Source organism: Carassius auratus, chromosome 50 (assembly GCF_003368295.1).
Source record: "Carassius auratus strain Wakin chromosome 50, ASM336829v1, whole genome shotgun sequence".
In the NCBI taxonomy this organism is placed as follows: Eukaryota; Metazoa; Chordata; class Actinopteri; order Cypriniformes; family Cyprinidae; genus Carassius; species Carassius auratus.
This window is the reverse complement of record NC_039292.1, coordinates 9,730,477-9,754,010: the sequence shown is the minus strand read 5'-3', so window position 1 is coordinate 9,754,010 and position 23,534 is coordinate 9,730,477. Positions and strand designations below refer to the sequence as shown.

Genomic DNA, 23,534 nt, shown 5'->3' with positions numbered 1-23,534 from the left:
TTTTGTTTCAAATATACGCTGTTCTTGAAAACTTTTTAATCCTCAAACAATCGTGAAAAAATGTATCAAGGTTTCCACAAAACATTATGCACCAAAACTGTTTTCGACATGGATATTACATTTCCCTTGAGCAGCAAATCGGCATACTAAAATATTTTTTGAATGAGCAGGTGACATTAAAGACTGGAATAATTATGCTAATAATTATATTTAGCGTTGCATCACAGGAATAAATTAATTTAATATATTCAAATGGAAAACTTCACAATATTACTGTTTTTACTGTTTAATCGAATAAATGCCGCCTTGGTAAGAGTTTGTCCTCTCAGGGATTCCGTAGCGGCTTAATACCATTGTGCAAAACATGGCGGACATTGAGCAAAGTTCAGGCGATGGTTCGGGTTATTGTGCTAAACAAATACAGTTTTAGTTATTTTTCTGTAAACGACAATAATCATTGACTTGTATATCTACTGGCTTATTTCTTTTAGCTTGATTCAGTCGATGTTACTCTCGTCGTGGACAGAAACATCACGTTCTATCAACTTTCGGTGAACGCACTGGAACCTTCTCGACTAAATCAAACTGACAGCACATTAAAACTTTTCAGCTCTCATATGTACTCTTATTGAATAACTTCCGACGAACATTTGAACGTCTAGCCCACGCCTTAGTTTCATGACCTCGAGTCGAAGAGTTTGCTTTATTAAAGCTGTAACAGGTGGATATTGACAATCCACTGTTTCTTTGTAGATTTTACTCTAACGTTTGCACCAATGTCTCTAGAAACGGGTTAGTTTCAGATTGACCTCGGATTCACCCAACAACATGCAGTTCTTGCATTCTTTTTTGCTGAATGAATAGTTATATCTCGAATAATTGTTCCTGTTGTGACGTATAAATGACGTCACTCTCAACGTTGAGTCTGCTAGTCTTTCTGCAGTTGTGTGAGTTTTAGCTCTGCAACTATGTGCAAGCTGCTCAGGTATTGCTTGAGCCACTTCCTTTACGCTGCTATGACCCGCCTAGACGAAGCCAACAAAGGAGTCAACATGTGGTCATCAATTCGGTACCTCGGTTACCTGTCCAGCCTGAACTCCCTGGTGGCCATTTGCCTGGGAATTTACGTACAATGGGAGAAAACCGCCGACACTGTCATCTTGGTCATTTTCATTTTGGGCCTCTTTGTTCTTGGGATTGCCTGCATTCTCCACTATTACTTCAGTATGGTGAAGGTCAGCCTCTTTCTGCTGCATCTGTGGTTTGGGTTCCTTCTGGGGTTGCTATGCTTCATCAACGTCCCGTCCAAAGAGATGGATGTTAAGGAGCAGGTGGCCAACTATATGTTAATAGCAAGTATTGTGATACGAATCCTATGGGCTTTGGTTGGAAGAATGTGCGGTTATACCCAACATCAACCTGCTTTCCTCACTTCAAGGGAGGCTTTGGAGCTCACAGGCTTCGCTGTGGCCAGCACAACCCTGGTCAGCCAAAAATCCATAAGCCTTGTTGTCCTGACACTGGCTTTGGCCGCTCTAATCGTGGATCTGCGCATGAAGTCCTTCTTGGCGATCCAAAACCTGGTCTGCTTCTCGTTTGTGGCTGCATTCTTCTTCCAGGAGTCTTTAGGAGTGTCCTCCAACCCCTTCGCCTTGTCTTGGTTCTTCAGCCGCCTCGTCTGCGACCCATTCCTGGACATCTACTTCAGCGGACTTTCGGTCACTGAACGCTGGTCGCCGCTTCTACTGAGAGGAGGCCTGTGGAGACGCTTAACGCTTCTTCCTCTGGTGGTCATGGAGGTGATGTTTTTGGTCATGGCCTCTCTGAAGATGACAGATCTGGATCGGTGGTACCTGCTCATCCCGGGTCTGTTAGGAGCTGCAGTTTTCTGGATCATCTGCCACCTGGTTTTTCTCGTGGTGCTGTGGGGTTTTCACAGCAAGCTGAGTGACTGTCAGAGGATGTGTATGGTGCACACGTCCGAGGCTGGAGCGCTGGACAGGATCATGGCGTCTAAGGGGATGAGGCACTTCTGTCTCATATCGAAACGCCTGGTGATCTTCAGCCTGATGTCCACCATCATACTCGGGGCTCTGGGTTGGCAGGTAAGGCTTCCTGTGAAAAACTGTCTCAGTTTTTAGAAAAATGCAGTTCTTGTGCTCATGGTGGTTTCACATGGTTTTGAGAAAATTACATTTTCAATGGAAGATTAGACATAATGACTCTAAAGTGTAAAAGTATCATGTTTTTCTTGAAAACTTTAAAATATATATATATTTTAAGGTGTAGAGTGTGTGTATGTGTATGTGTATGTGTATATATATATATATATATATATATATATATATATATATATATATATATAATTTAATATTTCATAAGTATTGCACATTTCTTTTTTTGGAAGTATAAGTAGTAATACCACATGATGATGTACTATGAAAATAATGGCAAATTACAGTCATGAGGGTTTACAAGTGTCCCCTCTATGATTTCATTCCCTGTTTTATGGTTATTTTTTTTGCATATTGGTTTCACCACATAACTTTGATTTGGCACAAACATTTTTCAAGTTTTATTAAGTGTTAACCCTTTAACTGCCTGCTCAACCAAATGGTTGATTTGTCACTTTATGGTAAACGTAGAAAAGCTAAGCTAATGTTTTCAGATAATCCTTTCTGCTCTCAGAATGTACTATTTGCTGAGAAATAGAACTTTCTGATCATTCATTATAGTTCATATTTTCTGATTTCCATAGTATGTGTATGAATTCCGGTACTTTTGCCATAAAGTGACATCAACCATTTGGTAGAGGCCGATATTTTAAAAATTATGGGACGTGTTGAAAAAAAATACATTGAGTGTGGTAACTAATGACATAAGGAGATAAGAAATGCAAACAAAAATTTTTTCAAATGCTTTTTTCTTGGTGGGGCAGTTAAAGGGTTAATGCAGTTTTGTTATGTAAGTGTTATAAATAATGTTTTTTTTTTTGTTTAATACATTTAAAAAATTTAATTTATTCTATAAATATAACCTGATTTGTTTTAGCATCATTTCTCTAGTTTTCAGCGTCACATGATCCTTCAGAAATCATTCTAATATGCTGATTTGCTGCTCAGGAAACATTTCTTCTTATTATTATCAATGTTGAAAAAAGTTGTGCTGCTTCATATCTTTGTGGAAATCGTGATTTATTTTTTTAGAATGTTCAAAAGAGCAGTATTTATTTAAAATAAAATCTTTTATTATTTTAAAAATGTTTATACTAAATGTCTTTACTGTCATGTTTGATCAATTTAATTTGTATATTTAATTATTGTATAATATATATATATATATATATATATATATATATATATATATATATATATATATATATATATATATGTATGTATATATATGTATATATATATATATATATATATATATGTGTGCGTGTGTGTGTGTGTGTGTGTTCTGCCTTAAAATAAGGGTGGTGATTTTTTTTTTTAAATAATTGTTGTTCTTATAAGTATTGTTTTCTCCTACAGCCGTCCAACAGTCTGTTTATTGCCTTGTTTCTGCTGGTGCTGCCTCTCGAGTCACTAGCCCATGGCCTCTTCTATGAGCTGGGAAACCGCCTCGGAGGCACCTGTGTCGGCTACGCTGTGGTGATTCCTACCAACTACTGCAGGTACTGGAAACATATACACTCTGTGACGTCAATAACTTACAGAGAGGGGCAGTATTTCATCCTCATCCTCTCATTTTCTCTCAGCCCAGATGGTCAGCCCACCCTGCTGCCCCCGGCGCATGTGCAGGAGCTCAATTTGCGTTCCACAGGGATGCTTAACAACGTGCAGCGCTTCTTCTCTCATCACATGATCGAGACCTATGGTTGTGATTACTCCACGAGCGGGTTGAGTCTGGAAGCCCTGCAAGCCAAGCTGCGCATATTCATGGAGGCGCACACAGCTGACGGCCCACGACACGACACCTACGTGCTGTATTACAGCGGACACACCCACCTCAGCGGAGAGTGGGCTCTAGCAGGTGGGAGAATCATTCTATAACCTTTTCCTCGTCGAAACAGAGACAACAGAACCTGGGTGAATCTCAAGAACATTCACCCGAAATGAAAAATGTATGGAAAATGAAATCCAGATTTTTTTTTTTACTGCATTTTCCTTCAGTTCTCCATTAAAAAGTTTATTTGAAAATGTTTTGTTTTTCTGCTCCTAGTTTTTTTTTTGTGATTATTATCATTCAGATATTCACTAAAACTTTTTTACTCTATTAAGATGTATTATAGTTATAAAAATAACAGAATATTTGAGAAATATCATGTTATATATCATCTGTAACATCTGTCATATGTATTTGCATAAGCATAAATTAAATGCCTTCGCAAATACAACCATAAAGTATACTTTACAATTTTAAAATCTTGATTTAGCAGATAAATACAGTGCTGCTTGGATCAAAGTTTTGCATACCATTTACATAAATTAATGTGACAAATAATGTGCATATTGAATTGAGCCAAACTCTGGTAAAGACTTAATAGAGTTTTTTTTTTTTTTCGTCTTTTTTATATAACCAGGAGGAGACATTTTACGTCTAGATGAGATTGTGCAGCTCTGGAGAGAAAAGAACAGCGGATTCTGTTCCCGTCTCATCATTATTCTCGATACTGATAACTCTCTCCCCTGGGTGACAGAGGTGCAGACGATCGAGGGACTTTATGTAGCGGTTCAAGGGGCAGTGCTTTCTAGTCCCACAGACCCGGAGGTCCAGGATGCGCCTCAGCTCGGGGACTTCACCTGTCAATGGGTTGATTTTAACTGTAACCCTGACAGCGTCGTTCGGTGGTCTGAGCGTGGGCGGCCCGTCCGAGCAGCCTATGGCATCTCCAGACACTGGAGCGACTACAAGCTTCACCTGCCCACTGAAAGTGACGTGACCAGGCACTGGAGACTCTACTTCCCACGCCTGACTTACCCTGTGGTCCAGCTCGCCCACTGGTGTGGCGGGCTGGACCTCTTTTGGGTTTGTGGATACTGCATTCGGTTGCTCCGAAGGATCAAACTTGCATGGTTCCCACCTGCAGTGCTGGATACAGGCCAAGGCTTCAAGCTGGTTAAATCGTAGAACAGGACCTAGAGTTTGTCCTTACTGCCGCAGCGTGTCTAGGCTGTATCTGGACATGTTTAGGTGATGCTCATGTACGGCAGCTTTAAGTTGAATTGACCAGCACAGCAATTTATAAAATCTCAGGTGTTAATTTGTGAAGGAAAAAATTGCCAAAAATGGGCCCACTTACAGGAATGTCATGTTGGTCTCTACACAAATTCATTTATCAGCAAGGGAGAATTCTGTAAAACAATCAACATCTCTGGGTCATAGATCACCTCTAAATCAAAAGATATAATATTTTGCATAAAGAAATAAAACCTATTTTCTTATTAAAAAGATTTTTTAAACGACAGTTAAGAATATTTTCTTGTGATTTATCGTAATGAAAAAAATTCATTATTGTAATATGGGTAAAAAAAAATACATTTCATTACAATCCTTTTTTTACATTTTAATATTATGTACAATTATTGTATTACAGTAAAAAATTTGATGTAATTACACAGTGAAAAATGTCAACACCATACTGCAAAAAGTTTTGTTAACTTAAAATGTAAAATTAATTATTATATTATTATTGTTATATTATACAACATATACAGGAAAATTACAGTAAAATATCCGTGATTACATATTGAAAAATGTCATTACCATAATGCCAAATATTTTTTTTATATACATAAAGTTATTCAACATATGAAAATTATTGCAGTAAAATTATAATCATCTAAAAGAATTCAAATTTCTATCCTTTATTATATAAAAAAAATATTTTTAGATTAATGACCCTTAATCTAAAAATAAGCTTTAATTTTTTTAAAATGCAAAATTACCATTTCCTTTTGATGTTAATGTTCAGTTTGGCCTGGAGATTTTTTTTAAGTGATTGACATACGTTACTGATGGGCTTAACAGCATTGCATTCACTAACCATTTCAGCTGTCACAGCTTTAACTTCTGTATCTTTTAACTCCCACTGCCATTTCAACATTGCTTTATAAACTCCAGATTATAACTGTATCTGCACTAAACTGTTGAATGCAGCATTTGTACACAGATCCAGCAGCGCAGCCATATTGCAGTGCCTCTTCTTAACTGCACTAAAAGCACAGCCTTATATTTGCTATCTGTACAAGGGACGTAGTGTCCATTTACCACATTCAGATCTGTCCAGTGGAGAAGTGTATTTAGTTTTATTTGTTTATACAGAAAATGTTCTACTGCCTTTATAAATGTATCTGTAATGTATAAAACTATTTGTATACTTTGGTTGATCATTGGGCTAGTATTGTGTGTTGCTAGCACTTAGAGCAGTTTGGGTTGAGTATTTATACTTGTGCTAACATGTTCTGAAGTGCCTTGTGTACGCTTAGTCCTCCCTAAAAGAAAAGAGGATTGAATCCAAGTGAAATATGCAATATTTATTGATTGAAGACATGTATGAAGAGGTCTAAGGCCTTGTGTTTTTTTAAAGGAACATGCAAATGGCTTTACAAATGAATGAACGAGACACTGGGATGAGTTCAATGATTGTTTGTGTTTGAAATCAGACATGAGAATTTGATTCAAATAAAAGAATGACTCGTTTACTGCAACCTTGTGTAAGGAATTAGGTTTTATCCTGTCGTCGAAGTGAAATAAATGACGGAAACTAAATAAGCAGTCACATTCACGCAATTGTATGGAAGCCTGTTTCCAGCACAAAAAAATAGTGAGGTAATAGTGACTTTTTATTTCACAATTCCTTTTTTTTTATGCAATTGAGCATTTATATATTTCTCAATTGTGAGGTATAAACTTGAAATTGCAAGAACACTTCTTTTTTTTCTAATTTTCCAACCAAAAGGTTATTTTCAGTCAAATCCTTTCATTTAGGGATTCCCATTGATCAGCTGATGGCATATCTAATATATAGTTTATTTGACTGCTTTGTCATAAACCCATATGAATAGAAATGAAAAGTTACATTAATCTCAACACTGAAAGCAATAGGAACATATTTCTCGGAGTGTCCCTCGTCTTCAGTTGGAGCCGCCTCTATCTTTGAGCAGTTTATTAAGCACGCTGGTCTGTTTTATAACCTTGAGGTTCGAAATGTCTTCAGCAATAACAGGAACTTCAGAGCTGGGATTTGGACCCTCAGATTCGCTCTCGCTGTCCGACAGAGCTGTAAGAAGAGCGTCATTCTCATACGTAGGAAAGTAATATCTGGAAAAACAGCACATTAAATATTAAAAGCTATTTTGTTTTGTTTGTTTACAGTATAAGAGTCAGTGTTCATTCTGATGTCCAAAGCCTGTATAAATGTTTAAATTACAGATATTTGCAATGGCTCATTTACATTTATAGTCTTTATTGAGTCTAAAATTTAACACAAAAATCATAATAAAATGAATAATATAAAAATACAAATAAATAAGATAATAAATAATATATTTTTTAATGGTCCAGATTAAAACTCGACTGAATAAAAAAAAAAAAAAAAAAGTGATGTGAAAGAGTCATACTGGGGTTGGTCCCAGTGCGAGATCTCAGGCAGCTGCATCACATGACCCGTGTTAACCAGGTGTTGCACTAGTTCCTCTTTGGTTCCAAACTTCTCCTGACAGCAGTAGCATCGGCACTGGTGAAGCTCACGCCGGATGTAATTCACTAGTTTCACCTGCTGGTAAAACTTGAGGCCTGGACAAATGACCACAAATGTCACTATAGACCCTCTGTGTGGTCAAGGGCTCTTCTCAAAAACAAGGCAACATTTCTGCAATCATACTCACTCAAGTCTGTTTTTAATTTGTGCAGGTCAAATTCATGAGTTTCCTGGAGGAACAAAATTCAGGTTATTATTGATACTGATGTAAAAATGCATAGAAAATATTCAAATATAATCTTTCCCTAAGCGACATCATATATTACCTCCATGTGTGTGTAAATTTTCTCCATTGTTTCTGCTTGCTGCTCACAAAACAGACACACGGCACACACGGGATGAGCCTGCCAATCCGACCAATCGCTGCAGAGAGTGCAGAATATCAGAAAGGAGAAAAACTCAAAATATATATATATGATCTTCAGAGTAAAAAGACGAAGGCCTTACTCATCTTCATCTTCAAAGAGCTCCCGGTCATCTTCAGACTGCACCTCTTCCCAAGTCTTCCCCAACTCCTGCAACATTACAACAGCACAGCAGTGCAAACTGGGGGAATCTTGTTTTTAATTATTCAGATGAGATGCGTACTGACCAACACATGATCTTACCAGGTAGTTGATGACATAGAAGCGATCGTAGCCTTGGTTTCGGGCGTTTATTCGGCGATGCTGCTTTTTTCTCATGTGATCTTTCAAGGTGGTTTTGTCCCTGAATGTTTTCTCACAGTACAGACACTGCATGCTATATACAAATAATAACAGTATTAGTCAGTGAAAACATTATTTTTGAATGTGGGAAAATATTATGTGGGAAAATGGAATTAATTAATGAATTGATTTGGTGATTTGTGATTGATGCATTGACCGCGATCTCCAAAAGGGGGAGTTCATACCTTCTCCGTTTTATTTTTTCAATTTGTAATGGTTTGATGATATCTATCTATCTAATATGTGTGTAGTATTGCAAAATGTGTTACATAATAGTAAATATATAATCTATTATATAACAGACAGAAAGACAGACAGACAGACAGACAGACAGACAGACAGACAGACAGACGCTAAGCTCTCACTTCTCCAGTTTCCACTCCAGAGTGTGCAGGAACTCGTTGCAGTAGACGATGTTGTCAGGCAGGCCGATGCTGAAAGAGTGTTCTTTAGCCATGTGATTCAGCAGTGAAGACCTGCAGTCAAACCACAGAGCACAAATGCAGCGCTTCAGATAAATATGCAGTGCTGTTTGCTACTGTGTGTTACAAAAAAATATATATAATAAAATAAAAAAGCAAAAACAGTCACTTATATCTATTTAAGCAACAAGAGTGGAGGGCCGAAGATGACTGGCTTGTGATGTCACTATACAGTGAAAACTGTATTCATGAATATGAATGAGTTTACTCTGACACTACAAGGTATGCTGCCCTGGCCTTCAGAAAAATGAGCTAATTAATATTCATGAGTCTTCAGTTTGGTATGATTTAGACTTTGAAATCGATACCCTTAAGAAAAAAAGCTGCATGGCCTTCCAGATGTTTCATGTCAAATTTATTATAAATTAGTAAATTATATGAAATGTTTTATATATCAAGATTATATATATAATAAATTATACATACAAAATTAAAATGAATAAGCATTTTTTAAATGTAAAAATATTGTATTTATTTATATAATATCAGATACTCTACATAATATTAAATTATACATAATAAATGACATTTTATATAACAAATAATATATAAATACTTTTTAAATAACAAATAATTCAGAGATTGGGTCTGTGGCAGAGCTTATGTATAAGATATCAAAACTCAAATGTGAACAATTTCACATCAGGATATGATTTGAAATGAAATGTGCTGATTTTAGAATTAGAAATCCATCAGAGGTGGGACAGTTGTTGGTTACCTGTTTCCAGTAAACTCCTCACTGCAGAACATACATGCCCGATGAAACGTTGTATCGTCCCTCTCTTTCTGCTGCTGATCCAGAACTTCCTCCTATCAAGACACATATCAAACTTCATTACAGACTTATCTAGCACTGTAAAGACATTACTATAGTACATAAATGTGGTTACATAATTGTTGTGAGTCTATAAACAAAATATAATGGGTATGAATCTCACTGTGGCGTGTTTTTATCATTCTGCGTTTCTGGAAACCCGCTGTTCGATTGCCATAATCATCGATAATTATCCCAAAACGCAATCTGCAAATGATTTGTGTCTAATAAACAGTGCTAATCCTCTCAGCTTGAGTTTCATCGACGTGCAGCGTGTCACCGAGTGACTGAGAAAGGTCACAGCTGCACTGTTAAACAGAGGTGCTGAGAACGCTGGCTGCCTAGCAACCATAATCGCTGATTTTTGCCCGTGATCAAATGTGTGTGAAATGATAATGTTGACTCGTAATATATCTCTGCGAAAACAATCTGAGTAGGGTTTGGGCTTCTCATTGAACACTGTGTTAATTGTTTAGTCAGTACCTTCGGGTTAGTAACCATTGTGGAATTTCTGGCAACCCAAATGTTTTTTTTTTTTTTTTTTTTTTTTTTACAGTTACACAGCAACTGTTATATTTGTTACACCATTACAAACAACTAAAAAATCTAAATGCTTTATACTTAAATATTCAAAGTGATATTCAAGCTCATATTATTCAAAACAAAAAAAATGAGTTAGCTTCAATAATCTTTCAACTCTCAATAACATTTGTTTAATCTATAAAATGACATTTCCTGTCTGATGTGACACAACTGGAAGAAAAAAGTGATTAATCGTGAAATAATAAGTATTAACCAAAATATCTGTTGAAAACCATTTCCATTAAATATAAAAATATATACTAATATCATTACATCAATATTTTTTAATACAATTAATACAATAATCATTAGTTCAGCATTCAAAAAGTCCTTGTTTTACAATAATAACTTTTTTTTATTATTATTTACAATCTTACAAAAAAAATTAAATACTGTTTAAAAATAGAAAATAAGCAAAGTCTTCTCTTAAGATGGTGTTCCTCATAATTGTAGTTTTAGCTGCTCTTGGATCAGTTTTGAATTCTCATAACCTGATGTTACACAGGATGGGAGCTGATCCCAGAGCAGTCTTTTTACTGACACTCACCAGTCGTCTCTGTTGTAGCTGCTCTCTTAGGATCCTGTCCTCTGGCAGAGCATCACACAATAGGAAGTAGTGCTCTTGTTGTTCTAAAACCACACAAAGCAGCTTTTTAGTAATTAGAGTCTAAAAGGACACCATCTAAACAGGCCTTCATAGATTTAGACTTCACATTTAAATCAGAAAAGTTAAAGTGGTTTTCCCCAGACCAGTATTATTTTAGTTTTATCTATATGGTATCATAGAATTTATTGATATTTTTAATTAGCTTTTATTTATTATTTATCTTTTTTTTTCAGTTATAGTTTTATTAATTTTAGTTTTGCAATGGCAACTACAACTTATTTCATTTCACTAAGCTGCTCAGGCAAAATGACAAATTTTATAATTATGTTGTTTTTCATCCAATGTGATCTTTTATTTTAATTTCAGCTTCTTTTCAATTAATGACAATTATTTTTCATACCTTTATAGTGAACATTAACAACCTTGAATTATGACACTGAATCTATAAAAACACCTACATTGGTAGATTATCAACCACAGTGATTTTTACATCGTAACATTTTAAATGTTGACTACAGTGGGACAGAACTAAATCACTATTTTAAGGAGTGAATAAAGATTTTGTGCATTTCATTCCATGGCAATTAACTAACATTATAAAATAAAAACACAAGATTGTTCATCTTAAATGCATCTTACCTACAGGACCTTCAGAGTTGGTCTTGATAACACTGCAGAAGTCTGTGATAGGCTGTTCTGTAAACCGTTTTTTCCAGTACAACATGTACCTGCAACGATACGATTATAATTTTTCATTATTTTGTGTAATTAGTGTTGTCGCTGATGAATATTTCTTAAGGAAACACTGACACACGTATGCTACAAATCTTGTGCGTTCTCACCGTGGAAAGTCTGCGATGAGTTTGACATCAGCGATAACCAGTTTGTGATCCAACACCATGTGCTTGAGAAGTTGGTCTTTTTCAAGCGCGGGAAAAGAGTCTGAACAGAGCGAACATGTCACATGGCATCCATCGCTGGAGGAGGAGAGAGAAGCGCTACCACTCAGGTGCTCGGGGAAACAAAGCGGCTCTAGTATACAATCCTGCTTAGCTAACAATGAGAAGAAAACACAGTATTCACACATCTTATAAAATATGATGCACAAATATCTTTTGTGTTTTATATGACTTAAGACATTATATCCATTCTGGGTCATTAAATCATTCTGAAGTACTCCAGCTGGTGAAAAACCCTTGTCTCATACATCCCACAACCTTGCAGGATTCAATCAAAGCAAACAAGCAGCTGATTCACACAAAATGACCGTGTGACTCATGAAGACAGCAGGTTATCCTCTAAAAAACCTGATACATTTGTGCTCCTAAGTGCACTTTATGAGTTGTTTTGCCTCTTGGAAATGAGCTTTTGCGGTGACAAATTAAAGGGTCACTGATCATCTTTTAGAAGATCCATATCAACAAACTTTGCACTTTAACCACCCACGCCTTGCTGGTAAAAAACAGCTTAAACTAGTCTTATGGTTTAAGATAGCCTTGTTAGGCTGGTCTGTTCCTGGTTTTAATGTGTTTTTGGCTGCTTTCCAGCTGGAAGACCAGGTAGACCAGCTTAAAAAGGAAGGGAGCAGGGAGACATACAGGTTTCAGTGTCCTTATCCAAAAAGTGAAGAAGAAGAAAAAAACCGAATCATGTAACGTTACATATGCCATGAAAAGTAACGTTATATGACAAACTTGCATTACAGGAGCAGAAGTGCTGTTGTAACTAGCAGTAGCTTTGACTTTGCAGTAGCGTAGTTCACGCATTTAATGTAAACGGAAATAAAATAATATTTTACTAACATATCTGCCCAATATTTATAATTTAGTTTACCAACCTGTCAAATTAGTGTTGCGCATCTGAGCGGCCATTTTGTAATCACGTGACCTGATGAATTACGCATTGACCAATCAGAGTTAAATCACCGCTGTGTCTGCGATGGTTAATGGGTGTTGTAGTTCTCTATCCAATCTTTCTCATTCATTTCCTACATCTCCCATGAGGCACTGGTGTTTTTCTTCAGGGCTGAGAAGTGTGGTGGTGTATGTGGGATGCTGCTGTGGCTCTGCCCTCAGAACAATACAGTGCAAACCTGTGTGACAACAATATGGAGAGTATCCGCCGTAATTGCCCTGTTTTATAGCACATTTGCTTTTACTTGACGGGGGGAAAATGTGGATACCAACTGAACTAGAAAAATATGGCGTTGGTAAGTAATATACTTACATTTTATTGCCGCATCGTTAATAAAACGCAAGTTGGATCGCTGCAGGTGTGATAATGAGCCGTGACATCTACAATCTGATGGCAGATAAAATGTCATATCTTTCCCCGCTGATTTAAAGCCTTGAAGCCAAGTGACAGAATAATGCAATTTTTTCCCGACTGGAATTATTTATGTTGTTTTCCTTCTTTAATTTGAATGGTCATTTTGAATAGCCATTATATGCAGCAAAAAGAAGAAATAGCCGCAGTAAAGGCTCATCTTTTGTTTTTCTTCATATAGACGCTGTAATCATACGCTTCATATAAATGCTTCTACGTCTAAAACCGAAATAATACTGTTTTATATGAGAAATAGCATATTCATTATATGCTATGTGTTATTACATCTACACCAATTAGACTTAGGTTCAGTTTGTAATTATTTATTATTTATATATTTAAATATGTTTACATTTTTACATATTTTATATCTATCTATCTATCTATCTATCTATCTATCTATCTATCTATCTATCTATCTGTGATTTCTCTTTTTACTTCACACACTCATACACAGAGAGAGAGAGCGAGAGAGAGAGAGAGCGATAAATGAATTTTGAACTTTGAACTTTTTGATAAATGATTTTTGATAAATAAATAATACATTTGCCCCTAAATTATTTAAAATAGTGTTTGTATTAAGTGCCATCAGAATTTTTAGGGCAAGTTGTGTCAAATGATAACCTCAGTGATGTTATTTTTATTTGGTTTTTTTATTTTCGCTACTTTTTATTCGTATTTTTTATTTTTTTATTTTTTGTAAGTTTGTTGTGACAGCAGCTGACAGTTTGAAGGATGATTCCTGGCAGATGAACAGTCTTGAATCTGCTCCTCTCTCATTGGCTGATGGGTAGAAATGGAGGAAGTGAGGAGTCCAGCAGTACAGTGGAGTTCACATGGGCTTCAGGTCTCATGTGAGCTCATTCACTACAGCCTTACTAAAATATACAGGATGACATTTGGTCATTTCTTCACTTAGTAGCAGAGAAGGTCAGAGAAAGGTAGTTCAAGGGTGGGACAAGAAACAGCCTCTGATTTTCTTTTTTTGCATTAGCCACAAGACACAACTGGAGAATATTGCAATGGAATATGGCAGAAGTGTCTGCATATTACAGTTCTGCTCTTTGGAAAGTGTACACAGCTACCGAAACCTTTACCAGTCATGAAATATGGATGGAGTCCAACCGGGATGGGACACACACACACACACACACACACACACACACACACACACACCACTCACACACACACACACACACAAATACATGCATACACATTTACACACAGACATGCACCATAATCTTGGCTTCTCAGCCCTTTTGGTTGCAAATTCAGCTTTATGAACCATCTGCTATTTACAGTAAATGTATCATTAAATGCAGTGGCATTTCAAACAAGAATGTGTCTGATGATCATCTTCCCACACCTGGCTTTTCCTCTTAAACCAAAGCTGATGGAAGGAAATGGGGCTGTTAATAGGACTAAGAGAAGTTAATAGGACTAAGAAGAAGAAGTTGAACATTATGTAATTATTTATTCGCGCATATAACTTGTTTTATTTTCTGTTGTGGGACTCAAAGGAAGAATATTTGAAGGTCTTTTTGTCCATGCATTTACAGTAAATGGGTAGTGTTTAAGTTTAAGCTTAAAAAGGTATATATATATACGGATATATATATATATATATATATATATATATATATATATATATATATATATATATATCCGTATGTTTTGTGTACAGTATCCCAAATTTTCTGAATTAAATAATTAAGTCTATCTAAATATGAAAATTTGCTGAAATGTACTCACCCTTAGGATGTGCAAAATATAGATGAGTTTGTTTGTGGCTTGCTCACCAATCGATTCTCTGCAGTTAATTGGTGCCGTCAGAATGAGATTCCAAGCAGCTGATTAAAAACATTACAGTAGTCCACAAACTGTCACGTCCAGCTAAAATATGACTCCTCTATCCATAATATTGTTTCTCCAGTTAAAAAGTCCTCTCGTCTGAATCAGGGGAGAAATGTGCACAGATCAAGCACTGTTTACAACCAAGAACAGTTCTAAACAAGTATGTTAATGGATCTTGATGCGCGAGGAGAACAGGGGATGGACTCTTTACTGAAGGAAGCGTTATGATGGATTTGTTTATTACAAACACACAGTATTACACTTTACAAGACGTTAATAGATGGACTGGAGTCGTGTTGTTAACTTGTAGATTATTGTGTTGATTTTATCAGCTGTTTAGACTCTGACAGTAGCCATTCACTGCAGAGAATCCACTGATGAGTCATCTGTAGATTTCTCCACATCAGCTCCTTTTATTCAAGTAGTGTTGCATGAGAAATACATAGGAATAGTTCACCCCAAAATATATATTCTTTCATCATCTATTCATGGTGTATGACATTTTCTTCTTGAAAAAGTTTGAACAAAAACGAGATGTTTTGAAAGTCAGTGAAGTCCAGTGTTGTTTTGGACACCAGTGACTTTCACTGTATAGATAAAACAGTGGAAACATTTTTATGACGTGTGAATTTTCATTTTTGGATGGATGTTGCTTTTAAACTTGAAATCACGTAATCCTGAATGTCATCTCTGCATGCCTGCTGAATTTGGATGTTGATTGGCTTGTGATGAAAACCAACACCATGTGGAATCTGCAGGCAGCAGCTGGGAACAGACAGTTTGACAAGTCCATATTGGTTTATAATTACACCATAATGTTCAGAACATTTACGAAGTAAAGTGAAAGCTAAAGCTAATACTTTTCTGGTTACTTCTTGTTCCAGCACATCAACACCATCTCTTTCGATGGTTGAAGAGTTTAGCGTAATTGAAACATCCACCACTTCTCTTACTATCAACCCAAAAACTGATCTTGGCCATGCTATTTAGCGATGGGAATCCTGTTCCCGTGCTTCTCAGCCTGGATTTATGATGGCAGCGCAATCGGCATACAAATGAGGCTTTTGCTTTTGTCACATGCTGACTAGGCGCCTACAGTGCCCTGGTCAACAGGCACGCTGCCACTCCGAGAAAGAGATAAGATTGACAGATAATGCTAGAAGAGGCCTAGTCAGCTGCCAGGTCTGTGAGACGTTGGTGGGAATTCAATGAGACTTTCAGTGCACACATAAGCTCTGTTCCCAAACGTAGCAATCATACTAAGGCATCGTGGGATGTAAAAGCTGTTCAAAAAGTTGGCAGCAACATTGTGCGGCCATCTATGATACCTTATTTTGGCCGAACCGTAAGACAGCACTGCATGTGTGTAGCAGACTAAGGAACGAATTCAACCAAAAGTTGAGAGAATGAAATGTTGATGTAAATGATTTGCAGTCAATGCCAAAAACGATTACTAAAGTTAGCAGTATAATTCATATTGCACAAACATTGTGTGTCTTTAACACACTGTTATCTAAAGCCTGGGCCACACCAAATGTGTCGGTCGCTTTAGTCTTTTCTGTGTGTTCTGCATCATTGGTTCTACGGTAGTTGGATGCCATCAACTGTTTTTTGGCCGATTCTGGATGTCAAATTGGTAGCAGAGCTTGTCGGCGAGAAAGGGAGCTCTTATTGGCTATTCAGCTTAGCAAATGAGCGCACAAGAAAAAGAATAGAAGTGACGAAAGCAAACCAGTGACAGAGTAAAGAGGGAACGCACAGATACTTGTCATTCTGTCCATTTCTCTCTGTCTTTCACATGAAGACGACCAAGGGCTGACAATGGCAGTGCCATTTGCAACACGATTGCTACACAAATCCATCAGTAGTGTGCGAGGTTGGTGTAAACAATGATAAAATCAAGTGCTTTTTGTGTTGTACTGTTCAAGCACAGTTCTAGCTCTTCCATTTTCACCTGTTTGTATGCTGATTTCAGACTTCTGCCACCTGCTGGTACGGGAGAGTTCTGCTCTCTCACGCAAGTGCAGACCTTACATGCTAGTTGTCTGTCCGGTGTGTTCTAGTGCAACCTTTTTGACCCGACACAAGGCAATGGGGGCGGTGCCAAACTCTGCTTTCTTCCGTGCTAGTTCTTTGGCGTCAGCTTGGTGTGTCCCTACTCTTAGCAACATGCTAATAGTCAAACTCATCTATCAAATTTTGTCAAATCAATTGTAAAATCAAGTCTTGTATACTCTTCCTGTGACTAAAGAAAAAGGACTCTAAAAAGGATTCTATTCATCAATTGCTGATTGGATGGAGGCAGATCTAAATGTGAGCTTGCAGTCAATTGAAAGAAAGGGGCGGGTTTATGAATATGAAACGTTAGGAAAAATCCTGCATATGTCATCATTAGAGAGAAATCTATCATTTTAACTAGAAATGTGTCATGATTTTGTGTTTGAATTAAAAAGTTATAAGGTCGAAAATTAAACGTGCATGGATAAGTCGGTCATTAACATGCGTTTTGGAAATACATTTAGAGATTTAAAAAAAAATGTCTTTAAAATAGCAACTCTAACACCTTGTTATTATGGCAACCTACTAATGTCAAACTATTGGAATCTGTTGCGAAATGAGTTTTACATACGTTAAAAAAAATTAATGTTGTTATTGTTAAAATAGTTAAGTATAATTTTAAACTGCGACTATTTCAGTGTTTGTGTGTGTAGCATGCTGTTATCTTAGTAATATGAAACCTTATTGAAATATTTGTGTATTTGTGTTGAGCATTTAAAATCAGTTACTTATAAGTGTCCATCTAGTTAGGATGCTGTCTATGTAGGCAGTAGATGGCAAGACAAGCTCACTAGTTTTTGTAACACAGCTATACTTGGTACACAGTGACAAATACTAAAAGATTTGTAAAAGCTTAAAGGTTTATTGCCCTTAGCAAGCTTTCACTGTTAAAATAGCTGCATGTCGCAACAAAGTGTAAAAGTTTCATTGTGAGCTCTTCGAAATGGGTGATATAGGAGCGTATCTTTAAAAATATCCTGTCACTCCAAAGACTCAGTTTAGAGAGAGAGCAAGATATAGATTTGAATCATTCATGTTTATAACAATCTCAGCAGCTCTTTTTGCATAATTCATTGTCATGTGTGCAGCATGTTACCACTTCAATACCATACTACACGCTATTTTCTCTGTCACTGCCAAAACAATCATTAGGGTTTTATTCTTTGGTACAATCAGCTCATCCAGCATCCTGTTGCTAGTATCCACTATATTTTACTCCTTCTCATAATTCCTTTTACCCTCCAGGAGATGGCAAAAAGAAGCCAATATTGGATTCATTTTTCTATGGCCTTGCCAAGAACAGAAATCTCCATGGATTTCAGACTTTGAGTTCTTGATTCTTCAGAGTTTTCTTCTGATTTGTCTCATGGGTTTAAAGGGATAATTCTGTAATTGTTTACTAATGTTGTTCCAAACTCATAACTTTTATTTTTTTTTGGTACACAAATTGGATTTTTTTTTATATAAAAATATTGAATAGCCTACAGCTCGTTCCATACAACGACTGGTTATAATACCACATATAAAAACGCACAAAAAAGTGGTCCAACAACAACATATTGTACAGTATAAAAATGGTTATTCGTTTTGAGATTTCTTAAAGATTATATTTAACTGTTATTAGGGTATTAGTGTTTATAAAATGTTAACTTCAAAGTTAGCATGAAATGTAAATTTACCTTTTATATTTTGTAAATGCATGCATAGTGCATAATGCATCACGAATGATTTGTCTATCTATTGGTCTTATTTTAAAATATAAAAACTATTTTATTTTATTTTTTTGGATCTACAAGGCCTTCTTTTGACCTGATCAAAATCTTCAGGTGACATGACAGACTTCTCTTTGGTGACGCGTGCTGGACTTTTCCAGCAATTAAGAAAACCAAAAACCATACTCTTTATTTTTTACAAATGACCCTTCGCAAAGACCCCTTTCGTTACTTTTGTTATGTCCGACAAGCCATGGTGCTCTCATGCCACACGTCATGTTCTCACGCAGGGAAAAATACACAGTGGAGCAAAGAGGACACTGAAAACATGCCAACAGACAAGACAGAGCAGGTTATTTTTTGTATGAAACAATACTCAGCTCAGATTTTTTTCAAAAATTGTCAATTATTAAAAAAACGGATGTCATGTTAAGCCTCAGTCTACGAGGCATGTGAACCAATCTTCTCTTCCTTTTAACTAGTTATAGCACAAAATATAAAAGAACATAAGTATCTTGTTTCAACCACGGAAGGACGTCATTGCACACCATTTTTAAGTTCAAGTCTGCCAGTGTTAATCTGGTTTGTTTGTCAGACAAGAAGGCAGATTTGGCGTTATGATTGGTCAGATAGTTGAGGCTTTTTTTTTGGTCTTCAACAACAATTATTTACAGTAGTAGATTTCGTATAATACGTGATATTTGAAATATCCAAAGATGAGAACTGACCGAATGCCTGTCTGCCAGTTTACAGTGTGTCTTGAACAGTTGTGTTCGTCGGTTGCTGTCTAAACGCATGTAGAGCATGGCTGTCTGTGTGGGAAGGGTTTGAATAGGGCAATTGCTCACCAAACCGCTGCCTTTGTGCTTGTTACCATCTGTTAGGGCTCGATGGCTGTTTTTCATAGCGACCACGTTGATAGTCAGGTGAATTTACTCTCACCTACAGGTTGGAGAAGTGGCATGTGGTTTGTTTTTCTCCAGGAAGCCTGTGAGGCCGTACTTGACATGGAGAATGAGACCTCAGAGTTATGTCAGATTTATTTTTGTCATGCTATTGCATAGACCCAGACCCAGTGGACAAACTGGAAATATGGTGCATTCAAGTAACTGTGGCAGGAGCACAATGGCTATGTACGATTTCTAAAAATTCAGCAAGATTTTTAAATTCTACTTCTACGAAATCATGAATAAAGAATGCGCATCAGGATACCTTCAGTACAGATGCTGTAGCTATTATGTCCACCATATTTTCTCACCAACACGCAACTCAGAAACTTAATGAAAGTCCAGATTTTCACACTTTTAATCACAACCTTGTGGTGATATATACCAATATTCGCTAGATAGAGGAGGATTTAAACCTACAACACCTGCTTGGACACCATGACACTATGTGCCAATGTGTCATTTTTTTTGCCAAGTTACCAAGTGATAGTTCTCTCCTCAGAGCGTTTATCAGATTGATGGCGCAAGGTTAAAATGCGGTACTGAAATGTGTTACATGCTCTTGACTTTCTCAGACTGTCAAGTACAGTTTTTCTGTCTCCTGTAACATTAGAGAAAGTGACAGCTGAAGACAAACAATTCCCCAAAGTGAGTTTGCTGTGTGTTTTCCACCACTTTCATCCAGTCCTTTCTCTCCGTCTCGGTTGTTTTCTCTCTGGGCATTCTGGTAATAACAGGCCGTCCTGTGCTCCATGGAGAATAGCTACAAGACATTCCCATCTGGGTGCTAATGAACACAGACTACAAACACATTTAGGCTCTGTTCAGTTGTCAGAGAATCAACTAAGAATGCTATCTTATTTAATTTTTGAAACTCTGCTTTAATATTTAATGTTTCTAGATAGTTAAAAGATTGATTCACTTACCTTTCTTCATTGAAATAATGACTCTTTGCAAACAGGTTTCCGGAACACTTACCCTGCCTCGCATTGGTCAAACAAACTGAGAGCCACACCCTCCAACTCACGCCATTGGTTGAGCCACTGTTGCTATGTCAGGGTGGTCGGGATTCTTAAACAAACAGCAGTGTTTTGAGCAGCCTCAGAGCCAAAAATATACAAATGGCTTATTTATAAGCTGGAAGAGGAGAAGTTGGGATATGTTTTGATGAAGGTCAGTTACTATTATCAAAGAATCTTTGTTGAGAAGGCCTTGACTCTCAGGAGAAAAATCACTAGACTCACAAAAGTCTTCATTTAATAGCATTGATGTCTAGGAGAAACAGTTGGGATGTTAAAGAGACCTCTTCTGTATATCAGTTTTTTTAATCCTGCTAATTAGATTGCTGACAGAATTGAATTGTTAATCTAAACGTTCTTTGTGCATAATAATGCCTGTATTTATTTTAAGTGAGATATCTTAACGTATTCGTGAGCTACAATAGAAGCTGCACTCTTTCATATTTAAATAAAGTGTTAATGTAGAAAGCTGTTGCACTCTGGGAGTGAACAGAACAAAGCAAAATATGTGCGAGATGTAATATCAAACTAATATTCTCATTACTGCACACAAGGGCTGAGTGTGGGAATGATCACATCAAATGAGAAAACCGTACTGCTGGTGTACCTCTGGTACCTGATTTTTATTAAAGTTGTTTGTTTTTAGAGACTGGCTGAGCCATTTTTGGCCAATATATTGAACTTCCATCTCTCCTAATGCTAGATGTGATTAAATGAACCAAAGCTTTATCAGCATCCTGTATTCTGGTCTTCCAGCTTAACCCTATAAAGCCTACTGTATCATATTTGATATTAATAACATCTAAAGGTTAAATAAACTTTTTTTTATTAATTATTACTATTAGTAGTAGTAGTATTTTTCTGATCATTATTCCTTATGTAAGTGTTAAAACCTATTAAATGGCTTGATAAGTGTAGATTTCTTTATTTTGTTGATGTATTTCCTATTGAAACATGAACCATGATTTGCCAGTGAGTAAACATGTCAGATGCAATGAAGGCAGTATCTATATTGATGGTTAATATATATATATATTTATTTATTTCATTGACAGAAAACTGAGTTGCATGTACAAAACACTATTGTATTGTGAAATTACGGTAGAAAATAATTACAATTCAATTAGTTAATTAAATAAAAACATAGAAAACAAAACACACTTTAAGCATGTTTTATTCATCATGTTTTAGTAAAAATTTTATGTAGAAATAGTACTTTGCCATGTAGCTCTGACAGGGTTAACTAAAACTGAAACAAAAACTTAAAACATGAAATACATTTTTGCTACTTTTTGTATTTCAGCTAGTTGCACTGTAAAATAATAAATAAACGATTAAAACTATTCCACTGTAGTTTAACTTGATAACTAAAATAAGAGTGTTGCAGTTATGAAATGATTATATATGTATATACAAATAGAATTTAAGTGATTGAAAAACAAACAACATTAATTTAATCATTTATACATTTTAATGATTAAATAATAAAAATGATGATAATAATACAAATTGATAATAATAAAATTACTACTACTAATTCTTATTCTTCTTATTATTTTATCATTTGTAAATTTTAATTATATATCCTTATGTATATGTTTAATAGTTGTTTTGAATTCAAATTTCTAATTAAAGTTCCAGAAGAAACCGTCATATTATGGTTGTCATTGGAGAAACAGGAATATAATGGGCAGTGTTGTCCAGCCAATGCTTAACCTGTTGTGTTCAGTAGTCTACCAATCCTAGCCTCACTCACTACAAGCATAACTGCAGGAGTGATCCCAGATGTATCCATAAACATCCCTCCCATTAGCATTCGAAGTGTTGTGTTGGTATTTCTGAGTGTCAAGAGTATGTCTGTTTGCACCCTGCCTTATTGTCTTCTCTCGAGGCGGACTCAATACAACATAGCGTCAAAAAGCAATATGAAGAGAGGTTAGTGAGTACGCCCATCCATCACCCTGACAAACAGACAGATATCAGCGAGCTCTGACTGTCTACAGGGGATTCTGCTGTTGGTTTAATGCTCTCACATCAGCCATTTACTGAAAATGCTGATATATTCTGTTTGCAGTGAATACATTGGTACATGTTAAATATAGTAAGTAATGATGATTTCAAAAATACAGAACATACAGTTTTAAGTGTTTTGTGGTAACTTGTATTGCATCAGATCTGTAGGATTTTCAGTTGTTCTTTCTATGAGGACTGCAGGTGTTTCAGGTCAGTTGATGGTACCTTCATTTGCAGAATCGGATCAGTTGTGTGTTTTGCAGACTAGATGAGATTTTGTCAAAATTGCAGGAATGATGCTCATGGAAGCATAAAAAAATGCAGTAAAGTTCTGCATCATGTGATTGTGTTCTAACAAAAGTGTGTGAATGAATTTACAACTTTCATTCAAGTTACATTTCATTTGTGTAATTGTAAATTTAAAAACCTAACCTTTGCCAAAAAAATAGGACAAATATTTATATATAGATATTATATGCTATATGTATATTTAGATATTAATTTAATATAAAATAGTATATATGTTATACATGTAAAATTTTAGAATAATTTCCAGTTATTATAAATTTAAAAAGCTAAATTATTTGTAGTGTTTTCTTTTTGTAAAGAAAATGCAGCATTTCAAATGGACAAAATATGTTTATATATA

General features: G+C 36.0%; 3 protein-coding genes across 3 annotated transcripts in view; 2 read left to right on the top strand and 1 right to left on the bottom strand.

The window, feature by feature from the left end:
* Nucleotides 1-347: 347 nt before the first annotated feature.
* Nucleotides 348-6,709, top strand: LOC113066927 (transmembrane protein 168-like). The gene is made up of 4 exons (XM_026239065.1): nt 348-2,105; nt 3,534-3,676; nt 3,761-4,035; nt 4,586-6,709. The coding sequence occupies exons 1-4, from the start codon at nt 969-971 to the stop codon at nt 5,131-5,133; spliced, it is 2,103 nt and encodes a 700-aa protein (XP_026094850.1). The 5' UTR covers nt 348-968; the 3' UTR covers nt 5,134-6,709.
* Nucleotides 6,525-12,859, bottom strand: LOC113066929 (zinc finger protein 277). Its single transcript, XM_026239066.1, has 12 exons — nt 12,795-12,859; nt 11,800-12,010; nt 11,597-11,685; nt 10,898-10,980; nt 9,673-9,764; nt 8,838-8,948; nt 8,374-8,506; nt 8,213-8,280; nt 8,032-8,128; nt 7,893-7,935; nt 7,626-7,800; nt 6,525-7,326 (listed from the first exon to the last, which is right to left on the bottom strand). Exons 1-12 carry the CDS (start codon nt 12,826-12,828, stop codon nt 7,140-7,142), a joined length of 1,323 nt encoding a protein of 440 aa, XP_026094851.1. The 5' UTR covers nt 12,829-12,859; the 3' UTR covers nt 6,525-7,139.
* Nucleotides 12,860-12,990: 131 nt separating this feature from the next.
* LOC113066926 (dedicator of cytokinesis protein 4-like) overlaps nt 12,991-23,534 on the top strand; it is a 63,535-nt gene continuing 52,991 nt past the window's right edge. Inside the window, exon 1 of the mRNA XM_026239063.1 lies at nt 12,991-13,166. Within this exon, the coding sequence (XP_026094848.1) occupies nt 13,130-13,166 (37 nt within the window). The 5' untranslated portion in view covers nt 12,991-13,129. The remainder of the gene's footprint in view (nt 13,167-23,534) is intronic.